This window comes from Ambystoma mexicanum, chromosome 6p, assembly GCF_040938575.1.
Source record: "Ambystoma mexicanum isolate Mex_15411 chromosome 6p, UKY_AmexF1_1, whole genome shotgun sequence".
In the NCBI taxonomy this organism is placed as follows: domain Eukaryota; kingdom Metazoa; phylum Chordata; class Amphibia; order Caudata; family Ambystomatidae; genus Ambystoma; species Ambystoma mexicanum.
Genome location: NC_090935.1, coordinates 1,537,468,372 through 1,537,493,855, shown reverse-complemented (window position 1 = coordinate 1,537,493,855; position 25,484 = coordinate 1,537,468,372). Strand labels below are relative to the sequence as shown.

General features: G+C 49.1%; 1 protein-coding gene across 3 annotated transcripts in view; it reads right to left on the bottom strand.

Annotated features, from left to right (window-relative positions):
* Nucleotides 1-15,367: 15,367 nt before the first annotated feature.
* The window catches only part of HOOK3 (hook microtubule tethering protein 3), a 1,904,471-nt gene continuing 1,894,354 nt past the window's right edge, over nt 15,368-25,484 (bottom strand). For 2 of the 3 annotated variants that reach the window (XM_069626409.1, XM_069626411.1), the window contains one exon: nt 17,489-17,639. In XM_069626409.1, the coding sequence (XP_069482510.1) occupies nt 17,624-17,639 (16 nt within the window). In that variant the 3' untranslated portion in view covers nt 17,489-17,623. Of the gene's footprint in view, nt 17,640-25,484 lie in introns of all 3 variants that reach the window. The other variant, XM_069626410.1, reaches the window with a different exon arrangement.

Sequence of the window (25,484 nt, the reverse complement as noted above, 5' to 3'; positions counted from 1 at the left end):
AGCACAGATCAACTGGAGACAACATTCGCAGAGCCCTGAACTTAGTGGACTTTGCAGCCCAAGATTCACATAAATTGGTCCTGCTGGCTCTGGACGCCACAAAGGCCTTTGACAAAGTGGACTGGACCTTCCTCCAACTCACCCTAGAAGCCTTTCACTTTGTCCCGAACTTTCGTAAATTGGTCCTTGCTAACTACCAGTCCCCAAAAACCTTTCTTCGAGTTAATCACAACCTTTCAGACCCAATATCCTTGACTTGCGGAACTAGACAGAGTTGCCCCCTGTCCCCCCTACTATTTGCCCTTATCATGGAGCCTCTTGCCCAGCGGATTCGAATAGACCCAAGCATTAAAGGCCTCCCGAGTGGTATCTCCCAACACAAGATCTCACTTTATGCTGATGACGTTCTGTTATCCTTAACGGATATCCGTCCCTCCCTGACATCAGCTCTCCAGGAACTTAACAGATTTTGGGAGGGTCTCGGGTTTTGGCATCAACTGTAGGAAATCAACAGCCCTGGGAATAGGCTTGGAGTGCGAGGAACTGGAGGACCTGAAACCCCTATGCCTGATCCACTGGAGTGAGAAATCCATCCCATACTAGGGGGTCCAGATCCCAGCCCGTCCCAAAGACGTACACTTAGTAAACTTCCCCCCACTCTTTAAAGACCTGGAGGGGGGACCTCGAATGTTGGACCTCACAGGAAATCTCTTTCATTGCAGGCGGATAACCGCCTGCAAGATGAATCTTCTCCCACGATTCCTCTACGCTTGCTCTTCTCTGCCAACGCCTATCCCACCCCTCCACCCCCCTCCTCGGCATATGCAGAGGAAAATGCTCTGGTTTATATGGAGGGGTCAAAAGGCGAGAATATCCCAGAAGGCTATGATGAGCAGCTCCCGATTGGGGGGATTGGGGATCCACGTAGCGTCTCAACTAGCATGTGTTTACGCCTGGGACGGGACTACGGAGGCCCCGAAGTGGATGGAACTGGAGCAGTCCCGCCTCACACTACCCCTCTGTTTCCTCCCACCCATCCCCACCCCCACTACGGAGGACTTTGACAGGGACCTCAGCCTCCACAAAGCACACCCTTAGCGTATGGGATTGGGCGTTAAAGCACAAGAAGGTCCCACGTGGCATGAGCCCCTCTTCCCCAATTTTTTACAATCCAGCCTTTCACCTGGGTCCTACCCTGGACACTTCAAAAACTGGGCGTCTTGAATCCCTGGGACAATTATTTGAGAATGGTCAACCCCACTCCTTTGAACAATGTAAAGTGACCTTTCATCTAAAAGAAGCAGACAGGTTCTCTTACACGCAACTTCGACACTGGTGCTCCCATCCCCAGACCCGACTAGCAGTCACACGAGCCCCTTTCCTTCTGGAACTTACCTTGCAGAGATTGCAGCATAGGGGTAAGATCTCCACTCTCTACAAGCTTCTGCAGGATGACGTCTTTAGTGCTAGACTCCCTTACATGGCACAGAGGGAGGCAGACCTGGGACATGCCCTGTAATGGACCAGGACCCACTCCTTTTCCTTTTGCATCACCAATCGGGAATGTACTCAAACTACTCCTGCAATGGTACTACCCCCCCCAACCCGCCTACATAGGTTTAACCAATCCCTTGATCCTCAATGTTGGCGTAATTGTGGCCAGCCCGGCTCCTATTTCCATATGTGGTAGACTTGCCCCATTGTGCAAACTTTCTGGAACCAGTGCCATAGAAGACATCACTCACGGTATCATCCCTAGAGAGCCGGATCTACCCAATCCTACGCTCTCTTCAGATCTAACTGTATCAACTGGATCAAAGAAAATGACCGATAGTCCCGCCCTACACTAACATAACTACTGTCCTACAGACGTACTATGTACATAATTATATACTCTCTATCTTCCTACTGCATATTTCCTGTACATATTATGTTATATGTTTATTTTATGCACAATGTATATTCTCCCTACTGTCCTGCATTATGTAATTTCTACGATGTATAACCAACACTTGTAAGCATGCGTAACCTGTAAAGTTTAAAGTATCCTTGAACAACGCGCCCGGTTACCCTCGGGTTTGGTGCGCGCTATAAATAATAAACAAACAAACAAACAAATCATCTTATTAGGCGCACCAGCCCCAGAGATCTACCCAAGAACAGGGAGGACAACTAAACTTCTAACCCAACTCCTACTGGCGGGAAAGATCACGAATGCCCGCACATAGAAGACTATGGAGGGCCCCTCTATGACTGTGTTGGATCAAACTTTGGGACATCCTAGTAGCAGAAAAAGTTACAGAGGCAAAAGCAGGCCTCCTGTACCGGTTTAGACATTTGGGCCTCGCTTATGGAATTTGACAGGAGCTTCCCGGTGTTGACCTACAAACCTTGTCCAACCCGACTGGACCTACAGCCAGGCCCAGCATTGTTCACGGACGAGCCTGCTCCACTGAGTCAGGGGGGGATCTGATCAGAGGACAAAGGGAGATGGGGAGGGGTGAAGATTCCGGGGGCTTTTGGAGCACAAACAGTCCTCATTAGCAATGACTTCAAGTCACATTGTAGGTTATCTATGCTTGTATTGCCTCGTGCTGTGCTGCCGGTTTAAAATAAACTTTTTTTTTTTTTTTTAAACGTCCTCATTGAACATTTCTGTCATCTTTGGGAGAAACGTTACCCTGGAAAAGCAGAGGGTGGCATTTTCCAGAGAAATGCTGGTGTTGCTGGCACAGAGGTAAGGGAAGCCGAACCACTGACACCCGAAGGTGGAGCCTCATGCCACCTGGATGGAGTGGTCTCCACCACTTTAGGTACTATGCCAGTAGGCATGTGGTTGTGGTTCCAAATAAGTACCACCGCCGGGTTCTCCAAGCAAAGTGGGTCCCGAGGACTCCACAAGTGCGGAATGGAAACCCTGGGGCCTTGGTAAAGATGTCAAGCGTCTGCTGCCTGAATTTCTCCCACTCCTCCGAAGTAGATGGTTATGTGGGGAATGGTACCTGCATCATAAGTAGTGAATCCTCTGAAGTATCACTGGAGCAGTAGTGATGACTGCTTTCTGCAGGAGGAACACCATTCTCCGAAGAGTCACTCTGAAAGTGCAACTTTTTCCTATGCTGCCGTTTCTTTTTGTCCTTCCGAACTGGTGAATGTTACACCACTGGCTTCTCAATCAGGTTCTTCTTGGCATCTGGGCCAGGGGACTTAGAAGAGATCCTCCTACCACTCTTTTGGTAATAGGTGAAGAGCTTTGTGGCATGCTCCATGTGGGCCTTTGAGTGAATCGACTGACAGGAGCTGCATTCCTCCATGCTGTGCCCCTCTCCAAAGCAGTAGAGGCACATCCTGTGAGGATCCAAAACAAACATTTGCCTCTGACACACTGAGCAGCGTTTGAAGCCTGAGGCCTTAGAGAGTTTGGCATATGTTGCTGTAGAAAGGAAGTTACTTACCTGTAACTGTTGTTCTCCAGCATGGGTCTGGCATGGATTCACATGCTCATGAATATTCCCCGTCGTCAGGCTGGGAATCCTCGGTAAAGAAAAAATCAGTATCAGTTTCGTTTCTGATCTGTCTTTCTTAGTAGTAACCAATCACTGATCTCTAGGTCATACTGACCCCAGCCAATGACTGCCCTCTCCCTAAGCCCCGCCTCCGGCAGCCATCCTCGGATTTGGTAGCACGCCAAGTGGCAGTATGACCAAGTGAAGAGCCGCCGAGGGGTAGGTGGGAGGGTTCGCATGTGAATCCATGCCAGACCCATGCTGGAGAACAACAGTTACAGGTAAGTAACTTGTTCCTTCTCCAGCATGGGGTCTGGCATGGATTCACATGCTCATGAATAAAAGAATACATAGCAGTATACACATGCACAAGCACGGGAGGTGGCAACAGGCTCAACATTAAGCACTACAACAACTCAACATTAAGCATCTCTTACCTCCTCATCATGCTCACCTTAAGTGAACAGGTTGCGCAGCACTGCTTGGCCGACCCTGAACTCCTCCCTGGAGTCCCGATCGAAGCAGTAGAATCTTGTGACGGTGTGCGTCGACCTCCACGTAGCAGCCCTGCAGATGTCCAGCAGGGGCACGCCAGACAGGAACGCCATGGCAGCAGCGATCGCTCTGGTCGAATGGGCTCTCGGACGGCCGGGCAGCGGTCGGTTTGCCAACCGGTGACGATGCATGATGCAGCCGGAGAGCCATCTGCAAATGGAAGTCTTCGAGAGAGCCTTCCCTTGATACACAGACCCAAAGTTCACGAATAGTTGTGACATCTTCCGAAAATTCTTCGTGCGGTCCACATAGAACTTCAGCGCTCTAGCTACATCCAGCGAGTGCAAAGTCCTCTCGGCCGGCATCGAAGGCGACGGGAAGAAAACTGGTAACACCAAGGGCTCATTGAGGTGGAAGTCCGACGGCACCTTGGGCATGAAGGAGGGGTGCGTCCTAAGCACTACCCATGTATCATGAAAAGTCAAGTATGCAGGCTTGTAAGATAGGGCCTGAATCTCTCCCACTCGTCGTGCAGAGGTGATGGCCACGAGGAACGCTGTCTTCCATGACAGGAACTTCAAGGGCGCCGAATGCATAGGCTCGAATGGGGCTCCCATGAGTCTGGTCAGCACCACATTAAGTTCCCACGCCGGGGCAGGAGCCTTCACCAGCGGGAATGAACGGAATAGTCCCTTCATAAATTCCTTTACCAGGCGATGAGACCACAAGGACGCCCCTCCCAAAGTCCTGGTATATCTGGAGATGACAGCCAGATGTATTTTTATGGAGGCATGAGCCAGTCCAGCTTTGGCCAGCGACAGTAAGTATGGTAGCACTTGAGGAGTCGTAATCCGCAGAGGGTTAATCTTCTGTGCACGGCACCAGACAGAGAACCTCTTCCATTTATGACCGTAACACTTGAGAGTTGAGGACGCCCTGGCCTTTGCAAGAACCTCTCTGCAATCAGCCGGGATATCGTACCCTCCAAACTCTAGCGCTGCAGGAGCCAGGCCTGCAAGTTCAGCGACTGTGGGTCATGGTGTAGAATGGCGCCTCCTTCTCTGGAAAGAAGATTCGCGTCCACCGGCAGCCTGACTGGCAGGGACGTTGACAAGTCCAGAAGGTCCGGGAACGAGATCTGCCTCGGCCATGCCGGTGCAACAAGGATCATCCTGCACCTGGACTTCTTGAGCTGGCTGATGAGGCGGAGCGGCAACGGAGGGAACGCGTATAAAAACAGGCCGTCCCAAGGGAACGAGAAAGCATCGCCCATGCTCCTCGGCTGTGGGAACCTGCTGGCGAACCTCTGGCACTTGGAGTTCGTCGCCGTCGCGAATAGGTCGATCTGGGTTTGCCCCATCGTTGGAAGAGTCGATCCACTTGATCCTGGTGCAATTCCCACTCGTGGCACGAGCGCAGCTCCCTGCTGAGTGAGTCGGCGATGGTGTTTTTTATTCCTGCCAGGTGGAAGGGAACCAGAAACATCTACCGGGCAACGGCCCAGTGCCACAGATCCTGGGCCTCCTTGGATAGGGCTGGGGATCTGGTGCCTCCCTGCTTCCGTATGTAGAACATTGTGGTGGTGTTGTCGGTGAAGATCCTCACCACCTTGTCCTTGAGGGACGGGAGGAATGACTTGAGGGCCCAGAACACTGCACGGAGCTCCAAGATGTTGATGTGAAGAGACCTCTCTTCCGGGAGCCAGAGGCCTCTTGCGTGGAGATCTCCGGTGTGGGCCCCCCAACCCTCCAGAGAGGCGTCCGTAGTCACCGTCTCCTGAAACGCCAAGGTTTGAAAGTCTGTGCCCGTCGTGAGGTGAGCCCGGGTGCCCCACCAGAGGATCGCCCGACGGAACTCCTCGTCGAGGGGGATCCTGTCCTTGAAGCAGCCCCCCACCTGAAACCAACGGGCGTCGAGGAACTCCTGTAGCGGACGCATCCGAAGTCTGCAAAGGGGTACAAGGTAGATGCATGAGGACATCATCCCAAGAAGGGACTTGATGGACCTCACCCTGGCCACCTCCGTGGCTAACAGTCGCCGTACCTTGCCCAGGATGGCTTTGGTCCTCTCCTCTGAAGGGGAGGCCAATTGCTCCACTGTATCGAGCTTCACCCCCAAAAACAGTGCTACTTGCGACAGAACCAGGTGGGATTTGGGGTAGTTGATGGAGAACCCCAGCTCCGTGAGCAACCGGACGGTCCTCGCCGTATGATCGACGGCGAGTTCCCTTGGCCTTGCTCGGATTAGCCAGTCATCCAGGTAGGGGTAGACGTGGATCCCCTGCAGGCGCAGCCGCGCCGCCTCTTGTGCCAGGCACATGGTGAAAACCCTGGGTGCCGACTTTAATCCGAACGGTACGGCTCTGAATTGGTAGTGGCGTCCTTGAACCACGAACCCGAGGAACTTCCTGTGCCTTTCTAGAATGGGGATGTGGAAGTAGGCATCCTCCAGGTCCAGCGACGATAGGAAGTCGCCTTCCTCCAGCTGTCCCAGTAAGTGCTGGAGGGTGACCATCCTGAATTTCAGCGCCTTGATGTATTTGTTTAACCGACGCAGGTCTAGGATAGGGCGCCAACCGCCTGTCTTCTTCCTGACAAGGAAGTACCTTGAGTACACTCCAGAGCCCCAGAGCCTCCTGGGGACGAGCTCGATGGCACCCTTCTTGAGCATCGCCTTTACCTCCAACAGCAGTTGAGGGACGTGATTCTCCTTCCTGGCCACGGGAGGAATGCGAGGGCACTTCTTTAGGAATTAGCGAGTGCCCGTTGGCCAGGGTGTCCAACACCCAACGATCGGTGGAGATGGACTCCCACACCCTGACGAACTTCGTCAGTCGGCCTCCCACTGGGGTGCTTCGGTGGGGGCCCAACCACCCGGCCGGGTCAGTCTTGCTTGGAAGTGGCCTTGCCGCCTTGGCCTCCTTGGCGGCGATGGTGGGAACCCCCTTGCTTGCCGTGACCTCTGTAGGCCTCCTGGGAAGAGGAGCGGGCCGCCTGGCGGTAGGTGGAGGAGCCAGCGCCTGATCTTTTGGAGGCACCCTGTCTGCCTCCAGAGCTCCGAAAGGGCCGTCGCTGCTGAAGCACTCCAAGGGCCCGGGCCGTCTCCGAGTCGGTCTTGATGGCCTTTAGAGACTCATCCACCGCCTTACCAAAGAGGTTGTTGCCATCAAACTGCATGTCCAACACTCTGGTCTGGACGTCCTGGCGAAAGTCTGTCGCCTTGAGCCATCCTCGTCGTCGGAGGCAAACTCCGTTGCCCAGTTGGCGAAATCCGGTATCGGCAATGTCTGTTGCCACCGTAATGGCATGATCTGACGCCACCTCGCCCTCCTGCAGAATTTCTAGGGCCTCCGCCCTTCTGTCATCAGGCAGGAAATCTAGCAGGGGAGCTATCTTGAACCAGATCTCCCTGTCGTAGAGGGCCACGATCGCTAAGGCATTGGCCGCCTTAATCGTCGTCCCATAGAGTCCAACTTCTTACCCTCGCTGTCCGGCGGGGAAGTGGAAGTTGAAGCCGCCGCACCCACTGCCTTCTTCTGAGCCGCTGCCGAAACGACCGAGTCCAGCGTGGGCTGGGCCCTGAGGCACAAGGGGGCGGCATCAGGGACTCGGTACTACTTCTTGTACCTGTCCCTCTTGGCGGGTGTCGTGGCAGGGTTCTTGAGGACAGCAAGCCCCTCATCCCAGATGTCGTCGAGTAAAGGCACCGCGAGGACCGTCTTCCTTTTAGCCTCTCGTCGTTGGTACAGAAACCCCTCCTTTTTCTGTTCTTCAGGGCAGAGCTGGAAGAGCTCAGATGCCCTGGTTATCATGGCGTGGAAAGAGCCAACCTTGTCGGCTGGGGACGACGACGACGACGGGATGTCTGCTGTGTCATCGCCGCCGCCGTCGTCCGTCCCTGTATCCATCGCCGTATCCTCTCCCGGCGAGGGGGATGAGGGGTCCACCGGCCTCACGGGCACAAAGGGCGGAGAGGGGTGGACTCTCCTCCGCTTGTTTGGAGGGTTTTCCCGACGGGCCTGGTTCTGGATCCTCCGGCGGGGTCCGTGGTAATCTCGTCCTTATCTCGGTACATAAGGATTGGATTGCCAACAAAATGGCCGCCGAGCTATCCTGGGGCTCGGGCAATGGCTGCGACAGACGGGATGGCCGTTCCACTGGGCCCTGTTCGTCCTCCTCGTCGCTATCTTCGATCACGTCAGCAGGGACCGTCCCCTGGGATCGAACCTTCTCGAACCTCTTGTTGAGGTTTATGAACCTCTCGTTGAGGCCTATGGACCTTTCGTTGAGGCCCCTCTCGGTCTCCACCAGTTCCTCCTCAGAGGCTGATTCCGAGTCTGTAACGGCCACCGCCTCCCCCTCTTTTTCAGCCGGGGGCTTCACGGGGGTCTTAGCGGTGGGCTGGAAAGAGGATTCCCTCCGCGGCGGCAGGGATACTCTGGGCCCAGAGGCAATTTCCATTGGCGAAGAGAATTGAGAATTAGAGTGCACAGCCTTTTTTTTATCAAGAAGGTTATGTAAATTTAAATTTAAAAAATAACAAAGTAGATTGATACAATCCTCATTAAAGAGGTATTCAAATTATTTCACGTGCAAATGGGCTGGCGCCACAAGACCACTTGGGACACAATAAATGCACGAAAACCAAAACAGCTTATTACTAAGCAGTAAGCCCGGTTGCACTCCTAAGGAACCGTAGTCCAATTCTTTGGGTCCTGCCTGATAGGCAGAGATAAGTCCGATGTAGTCTTAATCGTGCATTCATAAAGAATATATACACACCATATTTAAAACTAGAAGTCTATACTGAAGATTAACCTCCAAATAAGACAGCATTCACAATGATTCCTAGAGAAATGGGACATTTTAATTGTCAATTCTCTGTTAAACACAATTGAAGTTTCAAAACAAAATTTCAAAGAAAAAATCATACATTACATAATAACAAAGTGGAAGTAAATCACTGCACAGTATGTGTTCAAAGTAAATCACTGCACAATATGTATTCACAACAATATACACTTGATTCAGTGTTACATTGGTAATGACAAATTGGGTTTTCCTTAATTATAAAAGGACAATCTCCAATATGAAGCCCTCTTTTTCTTGCAGATATTAGCAATTAACCGACGCGCTTCCGATCAAGGGATCCATTTTCAGGGTAGGGGCTTCACTCTTAAGGTAAATCTTGAGAAGTATAACGTGAAAACTTATTTATCAAGGTGCTTGTCCTATAAAAAATTAGAGCGGGGCATTATTGTTGGTGATATGCAAGAGGAGCTGAGAAATAATGGCTAAAAAGCCGGGCGAGATAAATGTTACTAACCTCAAGCAGAGGGAAGCAGTGTCACAACTCTGGCCTATTCAAAGACAAAAGGTGTGGGAATGTCAATATCTCACATACATAAAAATATTCAGAGCAAAAACGACAAAATGACAGTGGATGCCAGAACCAGTCACTCACCCAGTCCAGAACTGGAAAGTACTTTAGATTGGGACGCGGCAAGGAGCAGCTGGGGAGACCTTAGGGAAGGATAGGAGTGTCAAAACCATTCGAATTGAAAGCGTAACTCATATTAATGCTAAAACGTAAAAGGGAGATATCTATCAGACCTGTAGTCACAGTTAGAAGAATGGGGAATCATGGACAGCGACCGCCTCCAGCAACAAGCCAAGCTCGACTGCGAGTGGCGTTCCTTGTTGTCAAGGGAGCCCCACACATGCGCGTGTGGGCCGAGGAATAGTCGGCCATCTTAGTGTGGGCATTGTGTGCGTCACAGCGTTATCATGGTAACAGCAGACGCTACTGGGCGTCAAAGCGTAAGTAAACCTATACGCAGCAAATCTAAAGTAGAATTACCGGTAACAATGTACCCTGTCACAATGCCCCGGGCCGTGACAGAAGAGTTAAAGGTGTAAATGATGCATGTGGCAGCCCACAGCGACCAGGGTTGGAGCGCAGAGCGACCCAATCTCACATCCAATTCGAGAGACAATTTGAGGGGAAGTTCATCGATTGCTCGCTCGTGACCTCAACCGAGGTAATTAAAGTACATAGAATGCAAGTGAGGGCTCCAAGCGAAATTCCCCAAATAAGGGGAGGTACGCTGGGCACCCCCATCTTGCATACAACTTAAAGATTGTAATTAGGATGTTTAAAAGGGGGGGGGCTCAACAAGAAATGCTCCATCGCTGATGGAAAACGTGATTATTCTGGCAAAAGGGTAAAAGGGCAAAATCCCTCGGTCAAGGTAAACAATCCATTGGGATAGAGGTAAAATTGAAGTCTGTCACAGTTTTAAAGTTCATCATTCAGGAACAGTGTGTCCACAATTGATAACATCTGTATGTTACATACACCCTACTGGGAGGGTTCATGTTTACAGGGTGTGAATCACATGCTGATACACCAAATCAAAAGGGTCCTATGTCCTATCATAGAGTATTAATTGCATAGACAATCCACAGTAAACACATCAATTGTACCGTTGTGTGTTAGCTACTAGCCAGAAATTTTACAAGTTTTTGAATGGTGATTTATAGTCAGTCCATACAAGTGACTCTTGCATGTAGCCTGGCTAGCCTTACAAAAAGCAATGTACAGAAAGCAATGTACAAACAACAATATATAAAGAAACATCCCAAAGTACTGTACATAGATATATATCTGCAAATTGAACATTCAATAATTACAGTATACATTCTGTACAGCTTCTCAAAGACCTATGGTATTTATATGGACTGACTATAACCAATCACTGATCTCTGGGTCATAATTCCCCCAGCCAATGACTGCCCTCTCCCTAAGCCCCGCCTCCGGCAGCCATCCTCAGATTTGTACCGCACGCTCAAGTGTTGGGAGTCCTCGTGTTTAGCTCTCGAGTTTTTTACTGCATTTTCAAGTATTTTCAGGAGACTTTCTCATTTTCTTGGTTCAATCGAGCCTCAAGCTCCACCGTTTCTACTTCCGATAACGGGGACCCGTTTCGGAATTCTTCTACGCCCCTCAAGGGTGAAGTTTTCATCGAGTTTACACTTCTTGGAGGATTCCGGAAGGTTTGCGGCCTACCTAAACTGAGATGGCCCAGGACAAAGGAAGCTGGACGCCCGGATCCAAGCTGTTCAGGACCTGCCCTGGATGCGGATTATATAAAGTTTTCAAGGAGGACAAGCATTTGCGATGTCTCTACTGCCTCCATGGGGACAAGACGCACGTGGAGAAGGACTGTGCGTTCTGCAAGAACCTTTCGGAATGGACCAAACAAGGTTGTTCCCGCCTCGCCTCCTGGCTGGAGAAGGGCACAGCAAGTGAGAAGGCAAAGAAGAAGGCTGATCGGGTTTCTAAGTCCTTTGAGGACGCCCCGACGACAGGGGCCCAACAGAAGGCCAAGCACCACGAGTCCGGGAGCGCCGAAAGGTCGGGCTCTTCGGTTGCCAAGCAGGGCGCTACTTCCCCTGCACGTTCCACCACAAGCCAGCGCTCTGGTTCGGGGAAGAGGAAGTCTGAGAACCCGGGTAGGCCACTAGAGCGGACCCGGTCGATCTCGAAGGGGGAGCGAGGCATTGACCCTCCCCCCAAGGCCAAGGTCCAGGACGCACCTAAGGTGGTGAGGGCCTTGATCCACCCGGCTAAGGTCTCTACCGCAGTGGTCTCTGCGACCCTGGCAGAGCCGGCTGAGATTACGCCAATGGAAATGGCCGAAAACCAAAACCACAGTACCGTTGTGTGTTAGCTACTAGCCAGAAATTTTACAAGTTTTTGAATGGTGATTTATAGTCAGTCCATACAAGTGACTCTTGCATGTAGCCTGGCTAGCCTTACAAAAAGCAATGTACAGAAAGCAATGTACAGAAAGCAATGTACAAACAACAATATATAAAGAAACATCCCAAAGTACTGTACATAGATATATAGATGCAAATTGAACATTCAATAATTACAGTATACATTCTGTACAGCTTCTCAAAGACCTATGGTATTTATATGGACTGACTATAAATCACCATTCAAAAACTTGTTAAATTTCTGGCTAGTAGCTAACACACAACGGTACGATTGATGTGTTTACTGTGGATTGTCCATGCAATTAATACTCTATGATAGGACATAGGACCCTTTTGATTTGGTGTATCAGCATGTGATTCAGACCCTGTAAACATGAACCCTCCCAGTAGGGTGTATGTAACATACGGCTGTTATCAATTGTGGACACACTGTTCTTGAAAGATGAACTTTAAAACTGTGACAGACTTCAATTTTACCTCTATCCCAATGGATTGTTTACCTTGACCGAGGGATTTTGCCCTTTTACCCTTTTGCCAGAATAATCACGTTTTCCGTCAGCGACGGAGCATTTCTTGTTGAGCCCCCCCCTTTTAAACATCCTAATTACAATCTTTAAGTTGTTTGCAAGATGGGGGGCCCAGCGTACCTCCCCTTATTTGGGGAATTTCGCTTGGAGCCCTCACTTGCATTCTATGTACTTTAATTACCTCGGTTGAGGTCACGAGCGAGCAATCTGTGAACTTCCCCTCAAATTGTCCCTCGAATTGGATGTGAGATTGGGTCGCTCTGCGCTCCACCCCTGGTCGCTGTGGGCTCCCACATGCATCATTTACACCTTTAACTCTTCTGTCACGGCCCGGGGCATTGTGACAGGGTACATTGTTACCGGTAATTCTACTTTAGATTTGCTGCGTATAGGTTTACTTACGCTTTGACGCCCAGTAGCGTCTGCTGTTACCATGATAACGCTGTGACGCACACAATGCCCACACTAAGATGGCCGACTATTCCTCGGCCCACACGCGCATGTGTGGGGCTCCCTTGACAACAAGGAACGCCACTCGCAGTCGAGCTTGGCTTGTTGCTGGAGGCGGTCGCTGCCCATGATTCCCCGTTCTTCTAACTGTGACTACAGGTCTGATAGATATCTCCCTTTTATGTTTTAGCATTAATACGAGTTACGCTTTCAATTTGAATGGTTTTGACACTCGTATCCTTCCCTAAGGTCTCCCCAGCTGCTCCTTGAAGCGTCCCAGTCTAAAGTACTTTCCAGTTCTGGACTGGGTGAGTGATTGGTTCTGGCATCCACTGTCATTTTGTCGTTTTTGCTCTGAATATTTTTATGTATGTGAGATATTGACATTCCCACACCTTTTGTCTTTGAATATGCCAGAGTTGTGACACTGCTTCCCTCTGCTTGAGGTTAGTAACATTTACCTCGCCCGGCTTTTTAGCCATTATTTCTCAGCTCCTCTTGCATATCACCAACAATAAAGCCCCTCTCTAATTTTTTATAGGACAAGCACCTTGATAAATAAGTTTTCACGTTATACTTCTCAAGATTTACCTTAAGAGTGAAGCCCCTACCCTGAAGATGGATCCCTTGATCCGAAACGCGTCGGTTAATTGCTAATATCTGCAAGAAAAAGAGGGCTTCATATTGGAGATTGTCCTTTATAATTAAGGAAAACCCAATTTGTCATTACCAATGTAACACTGAATCAAGTGTATATTGTTGTGAATACATACTGTGCAGTGATTTACTTTGTGAACACATACTGTGCAGTGATTTACTTCCACTTTGTTATTATGTAATGTATGATTTTTTCTTTGAAATTTTATTTTGAAACTTCAATTGTGTTTAACAGAGAATGGACAATTAAAATGTCCCATTTCTCTAGGAATCATTGTGAATGCTGTCTTATTTGGAGGTTAATCTTCAGTATAGACTTCTAGTTTTAAATATGGTGTGTATATATTCTTTATGAATGCACGAATAAGACTACATTGGACTTATCTCTGCCTATCAGGCAGGACCCAAAGAATTGGACTACGGTTCCTTAGGAGTGCATCCGGGCTTACTGCTTAGTAATAAGCGGTTTTGGTTTTCGGCCATTTCCATTGGCGTAATCTCAGCCGGCTCCGCCAGGGTCGCAGAGACCACTGCGGTAGAGACCTTAGCCGGGTGGATCAAGGCCCTCACCACCTTAGGTGCGTCCTGGACCTTGGCCTTGGGGGGAGGGTCAATGCCTCGCTCCCCCTTCGAGATCGACCGGGTCCGCTCTAGTGGCCTACCCGGGTTCTCAGACTTCCTCTTCCCCGAACCAGAGCGCTGGCTTGTGGTGGAACGTGCAGGGGAAGTAGCGCCCTGCTTGGCAACCGAACAGCCCGACCTTTCGGCGCTCCCGGACTCGTGGTGCTTGGCCTTCTGTTGGGCCCCTGTCGTCGGGGCGTCCTCAAAGGACTTAGAAACCCGATCAGCCTTCTTCTTTGCCTTCTCACTTGCTGTGCCCTTCTCCAGCCAGGAGGCGAGGCGGGAACAACCTTGTTTGGTCCATTCCGAAAGGTTCTTGCAGAACGCACAGTCCTTCTCCACGTGCGTCTTGTCCCCATGGAGGCAGTAGAGACATCGCGAATGCTTGTCCTCCTTGAAAACTTTATATAATCCGCATCCAGGGCAGGTCCTGAACAGCTTGGATCCGGGCGTCCAGCTTCCTTTCTCCTGGGCCATCTCAGTTTAGGTAGGCCGCAAACCTTCCGGAATCCTCCAAGAAGTGTAAACTCGATGAAAACTTCACCCTTGAGGGGCGTAGAAGAATTCCGAAACGGGTCCCCGTTATCGGAAGTAGAAACGGTGGAGCTTGAGGCTCGATTGAACCAAGAAAATGAGAAAATCTCCTGAAAATACTTGAAAATGCAGTAAAAAACTCGAGAGCTAAACACGAGGACTCCCAACACTTGAGCGTGCGGTAAAAATCTGAGGATGGCTGCCGGAGGCGGGGCTTAGGGAGAGGGCAGTCATTGGCTGGGGGAATTATGACCCAGAGATCAGTGATTGGTTACTACTAAGAAAGACAGATCAGAAACAAAACTGATACTGATTTTTTCTTTACCGAGGAATCCCAGCCTGACGACGGGGAATATTCATGAGCATGTGAATCCATGCCAGACCCCATGCTGGAGAATTAGCAAAAGCCAGGTGGCGTTCCAGTAGTGAAATGAGTCCATGGAAAAAAGGAACTGAGGCGACGCTGTGACTCTAAATACTGGCCCGTTACCTCTGGCATGTGGATGTGCAATGGTGCCAGGTAGAGCCAACTTGAGGCCCCCACTGCGTACTGGCGACTGAAAAGGTTCCTAAAGTCTGCTGGAGAGGGAACATCCAAGAGGAGGAATCTGTAGAAGGAAGGGATCCATTACAAATATACATATTTAATGTGAAGCAGGGTGTTTGTTAACATTAAACAGAGTATCAATAAAAGAAAGCACTATACCAATATTAACTGTTAATTAGGTTATTATGCATTTCATTTATTATAGATTACTTCGAACACCACTGAAATCTAAACAAACCACTGACACAGTTTTATACAAGCTTTTATTTACAACTTGTTTTAAGAACTGTACACTTTTTTTGCAGCATTGGAAGCATTATTGTAAATCGATGGAGTATAAGTACATCATTAGTTTGAAGAGATTATCCTTCTTTGATTTGTCCTATATACAATTATGCATAATAAAAATCTGACAAATTGATATATCAATTAGCAAGTGATTTTGAAAATAAGCAGTATTATGGGGACAAAACTAAACGTCTTGTAATAAACCTTAACGTTCAACATGAAAATGCTTTTCACGGTTACGAATGCTTCTCTTATTTCGGCAAAACATCTCCCACAAATGGGCCCGACAACTGGTAATTTAAAAAAACAAAACTGTCTTCCAACCCATTCCCTGATAAGACAATACAACATTCCACAGGTAATAACATTATTGTTGGTTTTGTATGCAAGGAAAACCAAGGCATCTCATTAAAATATCCAGTTTACCCTCTATTTTAACATAAAAGGACTGCACAGCATTACACAAATATATAGTAGGAAATAAAAATTCTCCTTTCAAGAAATTGCATTTAAGTTCTTCAACGTAAGGCAAAACTAATGTGCTACTGATATTAAAATATTACGTTTTATCATGCATAAAATAGGGCTAAAAGGGAAATTTGCTAAGGACATATGTTTAATTGTGCTTTAACTACCACTCCTCATCAGTACCACGGTTGGGATTTTCAGACCGTTTAATGTCTTATTATAAAACAGAGTTAAACCTGTACTTTGAAGTAGATTAAAAGGTTATCGGATGGACTTTTTAACTTGTTTAAGATAGTCTTTCCTTGCACACTATAATATATGGCAAACATATAATGCAACAAGGACAGAGACCCAATGTGTGCATACATGCTGGTTGACCGCAAGACATCAAGAGGTACTTTTAGAGTCTTGATGACCAGTGAAATCTCCATCAAAGCCCTGTAGCACAGGCAGCATGAGACATTTACAGTTTACCTTTTTTTTCATCTATCAGCATATATGGCAAGAGGATATTTTAATCAAATGCCACACTTCAAAAGATCAACAAAATTTGAAACAGCCTGATGAGGCCTTCTAAAATCTACCTGGTGATACATAAATAGAATATCCTTGGTATAAAAAAAAAAAAAAACACTTTGGGGAGCAATCGTACCCACCTTCTGAAAAATAATACTGCAGTTAAAAACTTCTGCAACTAAGCAATTCTAACTAATATAGCGAATAAAATGTAACAGACTGATCTAATAGCTCAGGGAAGTTTCACAGTCATTATTTGTTGCTAATACTGCTCACCGACTGCAAAACTAATCTATGCCAAATAAACCTGTGGTCAAATATCGTAAATATTGCTAAAATGAGGCTTTCATTAGTCTATTTGAGTTAGAAAAAAAAGACAACTTTACTAGGAGATATGGGTCAGGATTTAATATTAAAAAAGCATAGGTATCAGCATTCAGATTGGAAACGATTACCAAGATTGGTAATAGAAAGAGCTGTAGCCTGCAAGCATAAAGTAGTTCAAACATTCTTCAGCAATAGCATAAGGACACTTGTGTAGACCACGACTACTCTGGGTGAAGAGTATTGCACTAATGTGCCCTTTAGATTCTAACTGCAGAAAAAAAACATGTTGATAGTAAAAGACAATTGAACTCTTTTGTAAGGTGAATTTTCATTTACCTCAAGTAAAATGTTTTTCATAGAAAAATCCCCTTTCCTTCAAGTTTACTAAATAGATCAATTGTACAATCTTAGGACACACAGATGGAAATGGACTGCTTCGAAGAGGAAAATCACATTGATTTCATCAGAAAACCCATGAACAAATCATGGGCAGGATCTTTTCAGGAGGCATAGAGGGAATACATCTGCCCAGCTGTTGCCCATTTTAGGTTTCTTAGAATATAAAAAGAATGTGTGTTTCTACTTTTCAAAGATTTCATTGTTTGGTAAAAAAAAAAAAAGAAGAGCCAATTCTATTAAGACTACATTCATATTAGTTGCAGTGTTAGCATGATAGTAGAATAAAGGCAAATTCCAATTATACAATGAATGTGAAGACATTACGTGCATGAGATGGATATGAGTTAATGTTGGTTAACTTCTTTGCATATGGAACTCTCTCTGCTTTGAACTCAAGCTCCCAGATGTACTAGGTAACTGCTACAAGAGCTGGTTAGTCTGAGTTATGCAGCGTGAGCACACACGCAAGTCATGCAATGACTGTGCGTATAACCATGCTGTAGATCATGCAACCACATCACTGCAAATACAAAATAAAGGGAAAAAAGGTTAGAAAAAGCAAAGTATAATAGCGTTTAAAAATTAAATCAAGCTTAAGAATGCTACAAATTAATTGTAAGCTACTTTTAAAAAGAGTTAAAAATGTTTCCTAGTTCACATACTTCAGACTTCAGGTAAGGAAGCATTAACATCTTAGATAGATATTGCCTTTTATTTTGCTGTGACCAACATGGGGGCTTTCCAGTGGAAGTAAAGGCCAAGCAGCAGTGAGTATCAATGGCGCAGTGAGTACATTCACATTCATGTCCCCATAAATCATAGCTAACTAATAGTTGCTAGGGAAGTGCTGTAGAAATTATAAGTTACTCACTGTAGTAATTAACATACTTCTAGTCCATAGTCCCCTTTCCTCCATACTGCATGGGCGTCCCTCGCTAGGGACGAGAGACAGAACCTTTTTCACCAGAAAAATCATCTTCCCCTTTAGATTTAGATGCGCGTGGAGCATGGCCCTAGGAGCATGCGCTCCCCTGACTCAGCCTACTGGCACCACTCCTCAGTCCCTTTTGACACATTGACAATATGAACATTGCCAATGACACCAGTTTTATAAGGGGGTGGATGGTGGGACGTATGGTGGAAAGGGGACTATGGACTAGGAGTACATTAGTCACTACTGTGAGTAACTTCTAATTCCTCCTACGTCCCATTCGTTCATACTGCATGGGCGATTACAACAATGTAGCCCCAGGGTGGAGAGTTGCCCCTCCTAAGAAATTAAGTTCCTTAAGACTGCCTGACCAAATGCTGCGTCCAAACTGGAGCCGGCATCCAAGCAGTAGTGCTTGCAGAAGGGCGAGGGCGTAGCCCATGTAGCCGCTTTGCTGATAACCTGCCATGGCACGTGCCTTTGGAATGCGACAGACGTGGCCTTAGCTCTGATTGCATGGGCATGCATGCTCACTGTAAGAGGCTTGTGCTGCCCCTCATAAGCCGGCTTGAGGCCGAAACCATCCACCTAGCTATGGAAGCCTTGGAGGCGTGACAGCCCGGCTTTGACCCACCAAAGGTGCCAAAGAGCGTCGGATTTCCGGAAGCTCTTGGTCCTGACAAGGTAGAATTTTAGAGCGTGCTTGACATCTAGACAGTGCAGCACCCTCCGAGCGTCATTCTTCGGGTCCGCGAAGAAAGTTGGTAGCATTATCTCCTCATTCAGGTGGAAAGAGGAGACAACCTTAGGTAAGAATGCGGGGTGAGTTCTAAGCTGTCCTTATGAGGCCACCAACGCCTGGATTTCACTGATCCGGCGTGCTGAGGTGAGGCCCACCAGCAGGGCCGTCTTGATGGTGACTAGCCTGATTTCTGCAGACGCCGTTCGGCTCGAATGGTTTGTGCGCCAGGGCACCCAGGACCACGTTGTGGTCCCACACAGGGTGTGGTTTCTTGATGGGCATGTAAAGCCTCGTCAGGCCCGCCAAGTGTCTTTTAACCACCGGGTTAGAAGATAAAAACACCTCTTCCTCCGAGTTACTGTAGGCTCCAATAGTTGCCAGATAGGTGCAACATGAGTCTACCTGCACCCCAGAGTGTGCAAGGTGCCCAGAGAAGGATAGCACGTCGTCCAATGTGCAGGTCAATGGATCAACATTTTTTGATTCTGCCCAGTGACAAAACCTAGTCCACTTGCTTTTGTGCTAGCTCCTGGTAGCATCACTCCTAGCCCCCCCTGTAAAATGTCTAGGTTAGCTTGCAACAGCTGCAGATGTCTCAGTGTGACCTGTTCAGGAACCACGCTGTGTGGGCTAACTTCCTGGGGGCAGGATGGATGACTGTTCCTCCCTGTTGAGAGAGTAGGTGTGCTGGGCCCAGCAGAAGGTGCACTGGGGCCTGATCCGACAGGCTGAGTAGTTCCGAGAACCATGGTCTTGCCGGCCACCACAGAGCTATCAGGATGATACGAAGGTGACGGGCCTCCCGGATCTTGCAGATTATCCTGTTGACCAGGGGGTCGTAGGGAAGGCATACACGTTCATGCCGTCCCACTGGTTCTGCATCGTGTCGCCCAGAGAGCCCCTGCCCCAGCCAGGACAGGAAATGGGGGCACCTCCATTTGTACCAGGTGGCAAATAGATCCACCGGAGGATGACCCCATTTGTCGAAGAACCCCTGGGAGGACCTGTTCGTTCAAATGCCATTCGTAGTTTTGCGCACCCAGCCTGCTGAGCCCGTCTGCCTCCAGGTTAGATTCCCATGGGAGGTGTATTGCTGCCAGGTGCATGTCGTTTACTAGAAACCACTCCCAAATGTCGACTGCTAGAGTGCAGACGGGAGTAAACCTGGTGCCACCCCGCTTGTTGATGTAATACATGCTGGTGGAGCCGTCAGTCTGAATGAGGATCGCCTTGCCGCTCATCATCTGGAGGAAGGCTTTGAGAGCGAGCCAGATGGCCATCAACTCGAGCCAGTTGATGTGAGCTGCCTGCTCCTGACGGGACCAAACCCTGTGGATGCTGTGGCTGCCCAGGGTTGCTCCCCAGCCCTCTAGGGAAGAATCCGTGGTCATGGTGGCCTGAGGTGCTGGTTGATGGAAGGGCCTGCCAATCAACAGGTTGCTGTCCCTACTCCACCAGACTAGGTCTTGGTGGAGATGATGTGGGACGCAGACCAGCTCCACCTGGGAACTCTTCTCTTGGCTCCAAAAGGCTGCGAAGTGCAACTGTAAGTGCCTCATCCTGAGCAATGTATGCATCACTGCAAGGAGACATGCCGCCATGATGCACAGGTGGTGTTGGTACCACCACGTCAAAGTCACTGCTATGCTGAGAAAAATGCCCTGTGGCCTCCTTGATGGCTGTGAGCTTGTCCTCTGAGGGGAACATCCTCTCGGAGATCATATTGCAAATGAGGCCTAGGAACATTAGACTTTGCGTGGGCTCCAGCTGCGACTTCTTGAGATTAATGGAAAATTCCAGCTTGTGTGTGTGTTCATGAGGGCAGAGGCAGTGTGGTTCACTGCCTCCGGAGACTTTGCCCTGACAAGCCAGTCGTCTAGGTATGGGTAGACGTGGTGACCCTAAACCCGGAGTAGGGCTGCCACTGCGTTCATCAGTCTTGTGAAGAACTTGGGGGGCCAAGTAGAGGCCGAAGGGTAGAACCTTGTATTGGAAATTAAGTCCCATGATCCTGAACCTCAGAAATGACTGATGGGGTTGCCAGATCGGGACGTATCTGTAAGCATCCTTCAGATCCAGGGAGCGCATCCAGTCTCCATCGCACAATGTCTCTGCTATAAGCGCTGGGGTAACCATCTTGAACTTTTGAAGAGGGAGGGAAAGGTTCAAGGTGGAAAGGTTTAACACAACTCTCAGGCCAGCGTGGTTCTTCTTGTGTATGGCGAAAATATGTGAATAGAAGCCCAGACCCCATACTAGGAGCCTGGGACTTCCTCCACTGCCCGATTCTCTACAAGCGAGCGAATTTCCGCCAGGAAGCGGATGGGAGGAGAGAGGAGAAGGAAGGATAGGGAGCTGGAAGCATGTGTATACTCCCGAGAGGATCCATTGGTCCGTGAACCTTGTCCGCCAGCGTTGAGAGTTGAGGGCAAGCCTGCCCCCCACCGGAGACTAGTGGATCCAGATGGCTGTCTCATGCCTTTTTTCCCCTCTGAGGCTGGGGCTGAGGAGGGAGACTGTAAAAAGCCCTTGTGAGACACCTTGTGCTGCTTGCGCCTGTGCTGGCTCAGTGATCTGACCGGTTGCCTGGACCATCTCTCATGGAAGCCCCTGAAGCAGCCGAAGGACCGACCCTTGTCCGAGCACTGGTGTGCTTGGCTATATGCCTTTGGGGTGGACTTTGTGAGGACCGATGAGGATTTGGCAGTGTGTGAACTGTTGTTCTTATCGAGTTCCCCGTCCGTGGTAGAATGGAACAGATCTCCACCCTCGAAAGGAAGGTCCAGTATACGCTCCTGGACATCAGAGTTGAACTTGGTCATCCGTAGCCAGACCGTCCCTCTCATGTCAATAGCGATGCATATGGCACGACCTGAGGTGTCAATGTGAGCCACCGTAGACTCCATTATGTCCTGCGCTACTATTTTGGCTTTAGCCAGACCAGCCTTAAAGCGTGTCTGGCTCTGCACAGGGAGCTCAGGAAGGAAATCGGCAACCTCTCGTCAGAGCCTTTGATTGATAGTAGCCAGCATGGCGTCAGCATTGGACTGGCATAGATGGAGGGAAGTGTTGGAATAGATTTTCTTTCCATATGCCTCCAAGATCATCTACTCCCTACCCAGGAGTGCAGCGGCTGATGTAGCCGATTACCGTTGTGGCTTGGACTAAAGCTAAGCGGCGGCAATCACTGAGGAGTGTGGCTGGAGGTGCGCCGACAGCAAGAAGGGGGGGGGGGGTCGCCCTCCAGTTGCCTAAACTTGGCATCGAGGTGCATATTGTTCGGCTGTGCAGAGTGCAGTTTGAGCCATCCTTTTTTGACGAGTGCCACCAAGTCCTTTTGCATTCGAATCCCTGTTCTAGTCATGGGGCATAGGGTGAGGACTTCTGCCAGTACCCCTGCCACTGGTTGTTTGACCTCAGGCTGAGGGAGCCCCAAATACTCTACCAGGCCCGCAAGCCGTTCATGAAAGGCCATTGCAGACGAGGGCGTGTCTGGGTGGTCCTCCTCATCCGTGTCCACCAATGTGTCCTGTTGGTCCGGTGCAGCTGGATGAGTGCTGGGCGCAGGTGGCTGCAGCTTACTGACAGGCGTCAGAGGCTGATGTGACTGGGAGAGGTATGGGAGCCAGTGTCATGGGGGCTGGCGCATGCAGCTGGGGCTACATTGGATCCGGAAGCGCTGAAACCAAGGGCGGGGTGGCCGTGGGTGCTAGCGGTAGTACCTAAGGGAGCATGTCCCTGGATAACCTCCTTCAGGATGATGCCCATCTGCGAAGACCTCATAAGAATCAGGAATATTTCAAAAAAACCTGTCTTCACAGGCCGGCGGAGCGCTTGGTGGAGCAGGCATGGGGCCATGGGGTTTCTGAGACCTGGGCACACTCCGTCTTGCTGTATGCGTGGTGTATCTGCCATGCGACGCTGAAGGGTATGCCGTGGGCCACGTGCCAGGCGATGACCAGTCCCACCTGAAAACTTGTCCTCTACCTGGTCCCAAAAGGGGGATGGTATCGGGCGAGCCTCCATTTTGTCTGGCCGGCAGCCATCTTGTCGGGCTGCATGCCACACGCCTGTGTCATGGTGCTTGCCGCGCTGGGTCCGGTCTCCTCCAGGACTCTTGGCGGTGGAGGTTGAGGCCTGGCCTTCTCCAGGACTCTCGGCGGTGGAGGCCTACCCTGCACCTCAGGACGGGGCCTGGTAGGCTGGGTGCCCTCGGCTGTGGCGCCAGTAGTGCTGCGTACAGGAGGCCCCTCAGACATCTGTCTGGTATTAGGGCGTAAACCCCTCGGGTTCAAACCTGGTAGTAGAACCCTGCGTTCCCTCAGCGTAGTCACTGGTAGGATCTTGCGACCCCTCAGCCTGGTGGCCGGTACCTGAAGCAGCCTCTGTGCCTGCACTGGTAAAAGGACCAGTTAGGTCCCTCCCGCTTGTGCGCATCATGGGAAAGGAGTCGCCCTTGCGGGGTGCGGATGAAAACAGTGCCCCTACCTTGGGCCTGGTCTTGTGCTTGACCAAGTCCTTCAAGTCCACTGGAGGCGACCTTCCGTGAAGCTCCCTCCACCTGGCTAGTCTTTTTCAGGGCACATGGTGTCAGCACGTTGCATGCGGAGCAGCCCCCAAGCCAGCCATTTTTGGGGTCAAGGCAGCAGAGTCAAAGAGCGTGGGGTTCGGACATAGGTAAGAGCCCCTCGCAGGCTGGGCACCTGCTGAAGCCCGCTGACGTTGACATGCGCCGAGGAGGTGCGTAGCGCCAGAAGACAGAAGTACCTTGATTAAAGACAAGAAAAAACAAGACAAAAGTACTTCTCTGGCGAAGAGCGCGTGGAATTACTAGGCCGTAGGCCTAACCCAGTAGCGCTGGTGAAAGCGGTCCGTTCCTGATGACGTGTAAAAGAGGACTGTGGAGTGGTGCCGGTGGGCGGAGTCAGGGGAGCGCATACTCCCAGGGCCGCGCCCCAGCGTGCATCTAAATTTAAAGGGGAAGATGATTTTTCTAGTGAAAAAGGTTCTGTCTCCCGTCCCTAGCGAGGGACGCCCATGCAGTACGGAGGAAAGAGGACAGGACGTAGTAGTATATGCACTACTGTACTGGAATATAAGCCCACCTTTGTCCAATTGCACTAACCAAAGACCCTAATTGCACAAGAAAATATTTTTAAAGCGCAAAGGAATTTAACAATCGCTGAGAAATTAAATATGCCCAGTAAGATATGGATCACTTTCTTTTTGGTGAGATTTGTGCTCGAAAGTAACATTTTGAATTTAGTCTATTTTCATAAGCAGCATGACTTTCAGATTTCAAAATGGTTTATTCGAGGAGAACCGTAGCAGATGCACATCAGTGTTCTGAAACGGCACTGAATGAGAAGCAGGCCCAGAGAAACAGGTTAACTAAGTAAACAAACAGGAAACACATGCACAACTATAACAAGTGGTATGAGCTGCTAGAAGTATGATATTGTTTCATATAAACGTGTGCCATCAAAGACTGAACAAAAGGGAACTCTAAATTAAGAATAACGCTCACAATGTTTGAGAGGATTTAGACCATAATATGAGAGAACTGGGCAATAGGCAACCACAAATAACCTCATCCTTATTAGGCTTATAGTAATTCTATGTCAGATGCTGGTCTCCCAAACATCATACAGCCATAAGAATGAGCCCACAACATAGGAAAGCCTATCACCAACATTTCTTTAAGCCATGAATAAATCTGTTTTCTAGCTCATAAGCGGGAACATTTAAAAAAAAAAAAAAAAAACACTTCTGTTATACTTCTTTTTTGTTTTGATGTACTCCTTACATATAGAGCAGTAAAACAAAATCAAATATATATATATATATATATATATCCATCCGTCTTGCTCGGTGCTCGATTGTTGGCACCGGACAGGACACCAGTCATGTATATATACCACCGCACTACGCCCCGTACCTCAGTTCCTTTTTTTACACTGTGGTTGAACGCTGCAGAGGAAAACGATGGGAGATCAGGCTAACCAGCCTTTAAAAAACTTGACAATGGGAGACATCCCAAAGGGTGAATACCCCAAGAAGGAAAAAGGAGAGATGATTTTTTGGCAATCACAATCTACTAGCCAGAAAGGAGTGGTCACCTCTGCACCATCACCAGGCGTTCTTTCGCTTAGACAGATGCGCCAAGCCACAAGCACTTTCGGAGCGGGGATGGAAGGGATGGGCGATGAGGAATCTGCAGGAGAAGATATCATAGGAAGAACATTACGCAAAGTAATTTCTCCTTCAGTGGATTGCTTTTCTCCTGCAGTTTCCTCATCTGATAGACTCCCCAACAGTTTGGCCCACAGAGGTGGGCAGAAAGTGTTACAGTATCAGATTTTGCAGAACTGCTCTACCAAAACGTACATCCGCCCGGCGGGCGACAACTAGACAGTAGTGCCTGGTAAATGTGTGCAAGGACGACCATGTGGCCGCGCAACAGATGTCCTTAATGGGAACTCCCTCTGCAGGGCTGTAAAAGGAGAGACTCCTCTTGTCGAGTGTGCCCTGATGCCGAGAGGAAGCTCCCTGCCTGCAGACTTGTAACATTCTGCGATGCGAGATAGAGTCTGCTTCGTTACTGCTAGACCTTTGCGGAACAAAGAATGAGCCACAAACAGCTTGTCAGATTTTCAGAGCGCAGACGTCCTAGGAATGTAAAAGCTTAAAGC